General features: G+C 35.5%; 1 protein-coding gene across 1 annotated transcript; it reads right to left on the reverse strand.

Annotated features, from left to right (window-relative positions):
* Positions 1–8,369: 8,369 nt before the first annotated feature.
* Positions 8,370–12,320, reverse strand: LOC127107523 (serine/threonine-protein kinase BRI1-like 2). Its single transcript, XM_051044804.1, has one exon. The coding sequence runs from the start codon at positions 11,982–11,984 to the stop codon at positions 8,559–8,561; it is 3,426 nt and encodes a 1,141-aa protein (XP_050900761.1). The 5' UTR covers positions 11,985–12,320; the 3' UTR covers positions 8,370–8,558.
* Between the last annotated feature and the right edge of the window lie 246 nt (positions 12,321–12,566).

A 12,566-nucleotide genomic window follows, 5' to 3' on the forward strand; every position in this document is an offset into this window, starting at 1 on the left:
ATATGAAATATCACCCAAATCTGACATTTTGAATTCCTTGTTGAGATTACCTTTTAAGTCTTCGATATCCTTCTTACAGTTACATATTATCAACAAGTCATCGGCATAGAGACATAGTATAAGCAATTCACTCTTGTTTCTTCTTACATATACTCCATATTCATATTTGCACTTCACAAATTCCTTCTCCCTTAGAAAACCATCTACCTTCTTGTTCCAAGCTCTTGGAGCTTGTTTAAGTCCGTATATGGCTTTATGCAGCCTGTACACCTTTCTTTCTCCGTCTTTTTTCACAAATCCAACTGGTTGTGCAACATAAACTTCTTCTTGTAAGGGGTCATTCAGGAATGCATATTTCATATCCATCTGGAACATCTGCCCGTTGTTTATGTTTTCTAGACCAACAACCAACCTGATTGTTTTGATCCTAGCAACAAGTGCAAAAACTTCATCGAAGGCGATTCCTTCTTTCTGAAGAAATCCTTTCGCCATAAGTCTCGTCTTGTGTCGAGCCATTTCTCCTTTGGGATTCAACTTCACCTTGTATACCCATTTCACATCGATTTCCTTCTTGTCTTGGGACAATTTGACAAGTGACCAAGTGTTTTTTGACTTCAATTGACTTCAGTTCTTCGTCCATTGCTTTCATCCACTTCGAATCTTCCAATGCCTCGGCTGCATTGACTGGTTCGACATCTGCGTAGAAAGTGTTGGTGTAAGCCCTAGAGGCCAATACTTTTGGTACTTGTATCGAATTATTTAAAGGCATTTTCTTTATTATGGTTGATTAATAAAGTCCCTGGAATAGATAGTCCGTTTAATGTATTAAGTGTGACTTAATCATGAGAACACATTAAACATAAGGACACTATTCTTAAAGTATCCGTAGTCGAGCTTTAGTGCGAAGTGGGATAACATTAAAGCATTAAGACTATTATGTTTGTAGACTGATGATCACATCTCATGGATCATGGATAAAGAGTTATCAAGTCTTAAACATAGGTATGAATATTAGGAGTAATATTTATACCAGATTGACCCGCTATGAGAATACTATATAGAAAGTTATGCAAAGTGTCATAAGTTATTCTCATGGTGATAATAGTGTATACCACTCTTCGACCTGAAACCACTATGGATCCTAGATGTAGAGTCGAGTGCTTTATTGCTGATCCAACGTTGTCCGTAACTGGATAACCATAAAGACAGTTGATGGGTACTCCACAAAGCATGCTGAGGGACATGAGTGTCCTAGATGGAATTTGCCCATCCTGCGTAACAGGATAAATGTCTATGGGCTCAATATTGAATTGGACAAGGATGACACGGTCTATACCTTGTGTTCAATATAGACATAAGGGCAAAGGGGTAATTATACACATAATTATTATCACAGGAGGTTTTGTCAGATCACGTGACATTTTCGTGACTTGGGTAGCAGTGATGTGTTGCTAGATACCGCTCACTGTTTATTATGTTAAATGCGTGATTTAATATAATTGTCAACGCCGCGAAAACCTATAGGGTCACACACAAAGGACGGATTGATGAGAGATAGAATAATTAAGGAACATCGTAAGGTACGGTGTACTTAAGTAGAATACGAAATATGGTAAGGTACCAAATACTTAAGTGATTTTGGCATTTTATGAGATATGGGCCAAAATGCACTTAAATGGGCTTTTTGGCTTGAAGCCCACACAATTGGTTCTATAAATAGAACCCCTTGGGTAGAAGCATTGTAACTCACTGAGACAGAAAACACAACTGAAGAGTTGGAATTTCGTATCTCTCTCTCACTCAAAGCCTTCATTCATAACAGCTAGCACTGCGATTGAAGGAATCCGTTCGTGTGGACTGAGTAGAGACGTTGTCATCGTTCAACGTTCGTGATCGCCCCGTAGATTTGTATCAAAGGTTTTGACCATTATCAGAGATCTGCACCAAAGGTTTGAATCGCCACAAGAGGTAACGATTCTATCACTGATCATGCCCATTCGTAAGGATCACTAAATGGAGAAATTTTTAAATTCCGCTGCGCCTTGGATGACAATTATCCTACAGAAAGCATATTATACCAGCTCACCTTCTTCATTGACCATATCATCTGATGTAATCACACATTCTTACAACCTTACAGTCATGTGTCTTGTTCTTTGAGGTCTGCTTGGCCCTGGTTCACCTCTGACTTCTTCCTATCGAACTTCTCTTTCGACTTCACTAGCTGGTTCATCACAAAAGATTCTCACTAAATCTTTCTTGACATTCTCAGTCCAATCCCATTCTCTAAGCTCATATATGATCACGTCCCTACTGATCACCACTTGCTTATTCACTGGGTCGAATAACTTGTATCCTCTAGTCGAATGATATCCTATCAGGATCATCTGATTTGACTTGTCATCAAGTTTTCTTGTCAACTGACCTAACACATGTCTATGGGCTATAGATCCAAACACCTTCAGATGACTCAAGCTAGGCTTAACAGCAAATCAACATTCTTCTGGCGTGATTCCTTCTAGCTTCTTCGTTGGACATCTATTCATAATATATGTCGCAGTCGACACAGCTTCTCCCCAAAATCATTTGGGTAGATGTTTGCCTTTCAACATACTTCTAACCATATTCATTATGTTTATATTCTTCCTTTATGCGACTTCATTCTGCTATGGAGTGTAGGGTGGCACCACCTCATGCACAATCCCTTCTTTCACACATAATGCGTCAAAGTTTTTCGACACATATTCTCCACCACCATCAGTCCTCAAAATCTTGATCTTTCGACCGCTCTGTCTTTCGACCATATTGGCAAATACCTTGATCACTTCACTTTTCTTCTTGATCAAGTAAGACCACAGTTTTTGACTGAAATCATCTATGAATATAACAAAGTATTTATTACCTCCAATCGCATCCACCTGGAGAGGACCACATACATCAGAGTATATGACTTCAAGAATTTCCTTCGACCTGCTTCCTGCATCCTTACTGAAGTTGTTCTTGTGCTGCTTCACCTATACACATTCTTCACACACTTCGTTTGGAATGTCTATTTCTGGTAATCCTGAAACCATATTTCTTCTCTTCAAATCTCTTATGTCTTTGAAATTGAGATGGCCACGCCTATAATGCCATATTTATTCATCTCTTTTGGCAGCTGTTGCAAGGAACTTATGCTCCATTACATTTAGTTCAATCTTGCAGGTTCTATTTTGAGACATTGGAGCCTTTCAAGATCAACCTTCCATTTGAGTTGAGAACTCTCATTATCTTGTCTTTGATCGACACCTTGTAGTTCTTTTCGACTAACTGCCATATGCTGAGCCAATATCTCTTCATGCCTGGTATGTATAATACATTTGAAATTATCGACCTCTTGCCATCTTTCCTCATAATCAGAACATCACCAACACCTTTAGCTTCTAGAGTGTTGTCATTTGCAAATTTCACCATGTTCTTCATTGAGGCCTTTATGTTGATAAACCAATCTTTCCTTCCAGACATGTCTGATGAGCATCCTGAGTCCAAGTACCACTAGTATTTGAATCTCTCTTCATCTCTTGTTGTAACCATCCGCAACGTCTCTTCTTCTTCATTTTTTGCCAGCTTTGCATAAGTTTCTTGATTCTTTTGCTTTTCTATACAATCACTATAATAATGACCATACTTCTGAAAATTGTAACACTGAATGTGACTCTTGTCTGGCTTTTGACCACCACCTCTTCCTCTACCTGTAACACCACCTCTTTGGTCGCCTTGGTTCTTGGGTTTTCTCTGATTCGACCAGTTTCCTTCTTTCTGATTTCGACCAATCAAATTGTTGTAGCCTCATTTCCCTTTGTTGTCATTCCAACTTCCTTTGCCTTTCCTTTCTTTTGCTGATTGTGCCTGCAAAGCCATGTCACTCTTCGACTTTCCTGTAGCTCTTTCAGCCATTCTTTATTCATGAGATTCAAGCGTCTCTTAAAACTCTTCCTTTGTCAGTTTTGACAATCTTTCGACTCTTCTATGGCTACTACCAAGTGGTCGAACTTTGGAGCCAACGACCTCAAGATATTTCCAACAACAGGTCTTGATGTCAACACTTCTCCACATATCTTCATTTGATTCACCAGTTATGCTTTCATTGTCTTCCATCTGAAGCAATTCATACATTCTTTTGTGGGTTTGTAACCTCACCTTTTTCACCTTCTTTGTGCCTCCAAACGATTTCTCCAGAATTTCCCATGCTTCTTTCGCTGACTCTGCATCACTAACTTTTTCAAAGTTATCTGCATCAGCATATTGATGGATTATATAGATAGCTTTATAATCTTTCATCTTCAATTCTTTATGTGCAACCTTTTCTTGATTTGTCGCGTCTTCTGCAAGCGTTGTTACTCCTTCCTTCACAAGATCCCAAAGATCTTGATAACAAAACACAACCTTTATTTGCTTGCACCAATTCTCATAATTAATGTTCTTAAGAATCGAAATATTTGCTGGAAAGTGCCTGTTTGGATGATTCGTTGCCATGGTGATTTTCTTCCCACGGATCGATTAAACCGGAGCTCTTGATAACAGATGTTGGAAATCGACCACAATCTATGGATAATTTCAATCAATCTTGATGAACAATATTTTTATCACCCACACAATAACAATGAAAAGAGAAGAACAGTGGAGAAAGAAAGAAAGTAAAGAACGATGAAGGAGAAAAAAAATTAAAATTCTGCAAAGTTTCTCTCTTCCTACAAACCGTGGAAAACTTCTTATTCACTTTGCAACTGTAAAATACTGTGAATACAATATTATGAATTCTCTATTCACTTCATTATAAGAATAAGGGTTACTCCCTCTATTTACAGATTTAGGTTAACTTGGCCCCCAAGCCAAAGCTCAAAATTATAAAAGCCCAAAATAGCTAACACTGCTAAAATAGGCCTAAGTCGAAATTTTGTGTGAAGCAACATGCTTCGACACTTCGACACACTAACACAACTCAACACACTAGGTAGTTTGACATTTCTTTGCTTCTGTCGAGAAACCTACTTCGACACAAGGAATTACAATTCAACAAATATTAGCTAGAGAAAATAAAACAATGATATCATTTCTTTTTATTTGTCTAGGGAGAAGAAAGTAAAGAAGTTAATAAATATTTTAATTTATAATAATTAATTTAGAAAAAAATTAATTTTTTGAAAAATTTCTTTATAAAATTTCTTTTTAAAAATATAGAGAAAACATCTATTTTTTAGGTTTAATTCATCTTTTGATCCCTTAATTTAATTTAATGTTTCACTTTAGTCCCTTAATTAATTTTTTTTTTACATTATAGTCTTTTAAAACTATCTCGTTATGTGGTAATCTAATTGTTATTATGTTTATTTGAGATGGATATTTTATTTATTTTAAAATTTATGTTTTATTTATTAAACATTCAGAAATCTTCTTCTTCTCCATTCCCCAATTTTTGAAAAATTCTATAAATTTTTTGCCTGAGACAATTCAAAAATCTCTTTCTTCTCCTTTCTCAAGGTTCATCTCTTCTTCTTTACCATAATAGTTTCTCAGAAAATGAACAATAAACATCAATTTTTTACTCGGTTCTACACCAACATCAACATCATGCTTTCTCGGTTTCACATTCACCCGATTTTATTTTTAAGTAAAATAATTGAGGAACATCAATAACAACAAATCAAATCAAGATTCAAAATCAAAATCTAAAAGGGGAGGGAGATACTGATGGATCTGTGGTGATGGTTCACAATGCTCATGTGGAGGTCGTGGAGTCGACAAGGTAACCGTTGTTTTTGTTACACAATGACTTTGATTGTATTCTCGGTTCTTTGAGTTTCACAGATCCACCTTCGCTTTTTTTTTTTAATTTCTGCTTTTTTTTGTTTAACTTTGACATGTGGGATGTTGTTATTGTGTTGTTCATGGAAAAACAACGTCAGATGTAAAGAGCGGTGGCTTGTTGATTCTCTGTTTCTTTCTGTTTTCTCCAGATTTCTTTGCTTCTTAAGTTTTTTGAGCCATTGATATCACTATGGTTGTTGTTGGCTTGTTGATTCTCTGTTTCTTTTTGTTTTCTTCAGATTTCTTTGCTTCTTAAGTTTTTTGAGTCATCGATATCACTATGGTTGTTGTATTGTTGTTATTGTAACATGTTCGTTGATGAAAGTTCATGAATATTGTTGTGAATGATTGTTGTTATGAAATGTATCAGTGGTGTATCTTAGTGGTGTATCTTAGGAGTGGTGAATAGTGTATCGTGGTTTTGTGCTAATATTAAAGAGGCACTATATCAACTCGGTGAAATTGATGATCCACTTACAGATAAGTTTTGTTTGGTTTTAATATTTGTTGAAGATGCTAATGTTAATGAGAAAAGTAATTTTTCAAACAATTTTTATCAGTACTTTCTCAATTAAACATTGTAGTGTATTGTTGGAATTCTTAGATATACATGTATATATTGAAATTTGACATGAGAAGAATTGTATTATTAATGAAAGGAGAAGAATTGTCTTATTTATTTTAAGCATTATTAACAATATGCAGGGGACTTAACCCCTCGAAAACAAATCCCTCAAATTTAAATAAAATATTAATTATTTAAATGAATTTGTTAACTCAGTATCGTAGTTGTTATGCCACGTATGCAAAAGTTAACAATTTTTTTCATAAATTAATGGAAGAGACCAATAATTCTAACGAAACAGTTTTAAGCGACGAAAGTGTAACGTTGTTTTTAATTAAAGGAGCAAAACAAGACCTTATATTAAATTAAGGGACTTGTGAACTAATTATGTCTTTTTTAAAGTTAAAACAAACATGCCCTTAAACATGCCAATGAATTCTTGTCTTATATGTGAAACTCTTGTCTTATATGTGTAGTAAGTATATTGATATGCTGCTTAGAGTGCATCCGAAAATATATTTTCAAAATCAAAGACGCATTTTTGAATTTCATTAAGGTATTTTTCTACTATTTAAGGTGGAATAAATAATTCGAGCATTTAACTTGACACCCCTTCGATTAAACCTGACACCCCATTTAAAGCACATTTACCATTATACCCTTTTATAAATTCATATATATATATATAGATATATATAGAATATATATATATATTATAATATAATATATATTATAGAATATATATATATATATATATATATATATATAATAATATATATATATATATATATATATATATATATAGATATATATATATATATATTATATATATATATCTAATAATATTATTATATATATATATATATATATTATATATATATATATATATATATATATATATATATATATATATATATATATATTTTTAAATTTACCTGTTTTTGCCGAAAATTTCCAATATGTATCAGAAATTTTCGAATTTTTCATTTTTTTACCTAAAATTCCAAAATTTTCGATAAAAAATAAATATTTCTAAAAAAAATATGAAGAATACTGGAATTTTCAAAAAAATTCAAAATTATAAGATCGAAAGTTTCGAAATTTCTAGTACACTATCGGATATCTTGAAATTTTAGGTAACAGTATCGAAAATGTCGAAATTTTCCATAATATTAAAAAAAAAAATTAAATATGAACTATCGGAAATTTCATTTAATTTGAAAATTCCGATATAAAATCAAACATTCAGAATTTCCAGTAATATTTTTAAGTTCAGATAAATTCTAAAAATGTAGGTATATTAAAAATTTAGTGTGTATCAGAAATTCTGATAATGTTTATTGAAAGTTTCGTATTAAATTTGTTTCAAATATTTTTAAGGACAGATATAAAATTATAAAATTATGAAAGGTGGCAGATTTAATTGGGGTGGCTGGAAGAATTTCCTTAAAATTATTAGATTAAACTTTGAGCCTTGGCCCACTTGGCTAAACCGAAGATCCAAGATCCTCCAAAGTCCTAACCGTGTTCAATTTGGTAACTTCAGATCCTTTTTTATATGTTCTAATGTTCTGTTAGTATGTGCCATGATGGGAGTGCTATGCTCTATTGTAAAACTTTTGTTTATATAGAAGTTTCTAAAAAAATATATAATGTGATTTAGGAGATCTAGTTGTATATGTAAATAAATTTTGTTGTCGTTTTAAAATACTAATTGAATATCTCTGTATTATTAAAAAAAGAGAATGAAATGGTATTTTTCTTCTTATTTTGTTAAAGATAAACTGTAGCTGCTTCAAATACTTCCTTAGTCATTTGGGATTTATGTAAAATTTAAATATTGGAGATGCTTGATTCAAAGTGAAATTGTTCTTCATATTGCAATAAACTCCTCTTAAAGTTTCAGGTTCGATTCCGTTATGTGTCTCCTGGTTGCTGAATTCATAAGATATAACTCTAATCTTAATATTGGTTGAAGTTGCATTATAATATTGTATCACTAACAATACATAACACAACAAAATAAAGAAGCAAATTATGAAACAAGGCAAAACAAACTCCTTAACATATGTAGATAAAATCTTACAAGCTTCAATTCATTCACCTGTCATAATAACTATCAACAATAAATAACATGGTTAAATTATTAACCACTGTTGCTGCTTCCTTCATTTGATCCAGGCATAAGCTCTCTCAACATGGCAACTACCTGCAACATGCTTGGCCTTTTCGACGGCAAATCATCGACACACCGCAAAGTAACCTCCAAATATCTCAACATTTCTTTCACTTCTTTCACTTCTGCTTCATTTGTTCCTCCTTGAGTCTCCAAAAGCAAATCACTATCAATCACTTCCATTTGTTTCCCTTCGCGCACCTTAATCTTAGCCCATCCGACCAAGTTTGTGTCGCCGAAATCCTCTTTATCGGTCGGACGCTTCCCGCTGAGAAGTTCCAACATTACAACACCAAATGAGTAAACATCGCCCTTTGCAGTGCACCTGAAGCTTTGATAGTATTCTGGCGGAACATATCCGGGTGTTCCTGCTAGTGTGCTTACGCTAAGATGTGTATCGAGCGCGCTTATTAGTCTTGCCATTCCGAAATCCGAGACCCTTGACTCCATTTCATGATCAAGTAACACATTGCTTGATTTCATGTCTCTGTGTATGATGTGAGGGATGCAATTGTGATGCAGAAAACAAAGTCCTTTAGCAGCACCTCTTGCAATTTTCTTCCTTTCTTCCCATGTTAAAATGCGTCGATCGCGCGTCTTTATTCTTCCGTGGAGCATCTCTTCTAAGCTTCCATATTCCATGTACTCATAAACAAGTAGCCTCTCTTCACCTACTTTGCAGTATCCTAACAAAGGGACAAGATTTCTATGCTTGATTTTTCCTAAGGTTTCCATCTCAGCCATGAACTCTCTATCGCCTTGGCAACTGAGTCGAATGAGTTTCTTTATCGCGACAGATGATCCGTCTTTAAGCGTCGCCTTGAACACTTCACCGAAACCACCACAACCAATTAGGCTTTCTGCTGAGAAGCCATTGGTTGCTTCAATCAACTGTGAGAATTTAAGCTTCCTTAACTGCCTCTGAAATGTTGCAACATTAATGCTTAACGGCTCTTTCTCTTTGTCGATTTTCCATGTCGTAGCAGCATGGCATGCTTGCAATCTTTTAAGCATCTTCACTTCATCGGCCTCTTTCCTCCTTACGCGCATCGCGATCGCCCACACAATCAAAATACATACAGAAGCAACAGAAATGAGAACTCCCATGACAATGTTGTTTGCCCATGATGCAACTGATCTTCTATGGCTTCCTTTGCTAACATCATCACTTGGACTCGTTGTCGATTGGCCGTTGTCGTTTTTGCAGTCGGGCAACGGAACGCCACAAAGGCCGGGATTGTTTGCATACTGAGTGGCTGGAAGTGTGCTAAGCTGTCCCCTAGATGGAATTTGACCTGTTAACTCATTGTAAGATAGATCTATTTGTACCAAAAAGGATAGGTTTGAGAATGAATCTGGGATATGACCCTGAAGTCTATTATGTGATGCATCAAAAACTCCCAAATTTTTGAGCTGGCCAAGGGATGAAGGGATTTCACCAGATAGTTGATTGTGAGACAACTCAAGTACCTGTAATGCAATCATATCTCCGAATTCGTCCGGTATTTTTCCACGAAGCTGATTGTAAGAGAGGTCAAGATACTCAAGAGTCTGATACTTGGTAAACAAGCTAAGCACAGGACCAGAATAGAGTCTTGTGAAATCACAAGACCTCAATGTCGGTATCTGCGAAAGCCGTTCGGACCTGATTCCGTAGAATTCTAACAAACCTCCAACACCTTTACATGAGTTTCCGACGTTTCGTACAAACACCAAAGTGTTTCCTAAGAGAATACCAAACAACGATTTCGCTCCTTGCTGTCTTCCAAGTCTAGGAGGGATCTCTCCTGTGAGCTTGTTGCTGTTCAAATCCAACCACACCAAACTGTTACAATTTGCTAGCTCTGATGGTATCTCACCTGTGAAGCTATTGTTTCCAAGCTGAAGAACAGCTAGCCTCGTCAAAAGTCCGAACTCTTTCGGTATTTCGCCAGTGAGTTCATTGCTTGTGAGTGATATCCATTCAAGATTGCTGCAATTAAACAACTCAATAGGAATTTCACCACTAAGGTGATTGTTATTCAATATTAAATCCTTAAGATGCTTACATTGTCCCAACTTTGGTGGAATTTTTCCTTCCAAACCATTGAACCATGCTATCAACTGCTCAAGATTCTCAAGCTCTCCTAACTCATCCGGAATCGAACCGTTCAAATAATTCAAACTAAAATCAATAGTCTTCAACTGCGAACACTTCGACAATTCAGCAGGAATCTCACCTGTTATGAGATTATCAGGCATTCTCAGTTCTTCAAGTGAGCCTGCACCTGGACACAAATCTCTAGGGATGGTTCCATAAACCTTATTCGAGCTGAAATCCACAATCCTCAGTTTCTTGCATGAAGATAATGACGATGGAAACTTCATAGAGATAGCATTATTTCCCAACCTAAGTTCCTGCAATGATCCAAGGCTCCGAAACACCGACTCGGGCAATTCACCTGTCATATTATTGTTGGATATATCAACAAGCTGCAGCCAAGTGCAAGAATTGAAACCAGACGGAATCGAACCGGTAATATTGTTGAAAGAAAGTTTAAGTTCTATAAGAGAACCACAAACATTTCCCAACTCAGAAGGGATCCAACCAGTAATTTGATTGTGTGAAAGATCCAAAGTCTGTAATCTCTTCAATTCACCTAAACTCTTCGGAATTCCACCAGATATAAAATTGTTTGCTAAATTCAAACTCTTAAGGCTAGTGCAATTCGACAGAGAAACCGGTATTGAGTCCGATAAACGGTTTCCTGATAGATCAATCTGCAACAAGGATTTGCAGTACTCAATTCTCAAACCAGAAATCGAACCTGTCAAATTGTTTGAAGATAGATCAAGAGACTGAAGTTTATCAGAATTTTGTATAAAATTTTCAGGAATAGGACCTGTCAAATTGTTGTAAGAAAGATTCACAACAACAAGATTAGGACAGTTGGAGAATAAATTCTCAGGGACAGGACCTGTGACTTTACCAAAGGAAAGATCAAGTTGAGTTAAACTATATGGTAACAGAAGCAAAGAAGAAGAATTTACAGAAAATGAATTGAGAGAAAGTTTCAAAACAGATAACATATCTAAAGAGAATAAAGGATCAAGCGAAATAGTTTCGGAAATATCATTGTTTCCCGTAACTTCTAAACCAGTGACTCTTCCAAGGGTGCAAGTGATGCCAAACCAGGTGCATGGATTGGTGTTTGGATTCCAACCTGATAAGACTCCATTTGGATCCTTCTGAATCATGTTTTTGAAAGTGAGAAGAGTTTTTGCGTCGGTTTTGATAGAAGAAACTGGTGCAGGTGATTCTGCAGTAGTGATGATAGGAGAGAAAAGTATTATTATGATCGTGAGAAGGAGGGTTAGAGTGAGATGAGGTAAAAGGTGAAGTGGGTTGTTCTCCATTGAGAAAAGAATTGAGGTTGTGGAAAGAGAGAGATGGGAGAAAGCTTGGAAGGAAATATAGTGAGAGTGATGAGTGTGGAGAGAGGAAAGAAGGAAAGAAAGAGTGAGAGTAGTATGATGAGAATTTTGGTGTGGGAAAAACTTTGTGAAAAGAGGTTTGCTTTATGTGTTTTTTATAAAATTCAAAGGAGGGAAAGTGAGAAGAAGGAGAATAAGTTTATCTGGTGGCTATTTTATGTAACTATACTACAATATACGGTATTATCTCCTATGCTGCGAGAATTTTGCTGTCTCACGGACAAAAATCGGCGCAGTGCAATAAAAAGAACAAAAACCTGAGACATTGGCCTGTGCTTGATCCAAGAGTCGCTATATGTCAGTGAGCGTGAGAATGTTTTCCAATTACAGTATAGTATAGTGTACATCTGACTATCTTATTTGCACACACATTAAATTAAGTACATGAGCTTAACCTTAACGTGACTGTTTGATTTACAATACAACCTTAAAAGAATTGTAAATGTTTTATTGAGGACCCCACATGTTGAATTTGAAGGTAAAGTCATGATTGTGTGTTATTAT

The sequence above is a fragment of the Lathyrus oleraceus genome, chromosome 7, assembly GCF_024323335.1.
Source record: "Lathyrus oleraceus cultivar Zhongwan6 chromosome 7, CAAS_Psat_ZW6_1.0, whole genome shotgun sequence".
NCBI classification, from domain to species: Eukaryota; Viridiplantae; Streptophyta; class Magnoliopsida; order Fabales; family Fabaceae; genus Lathyrus; species Lathyrus oleraceus.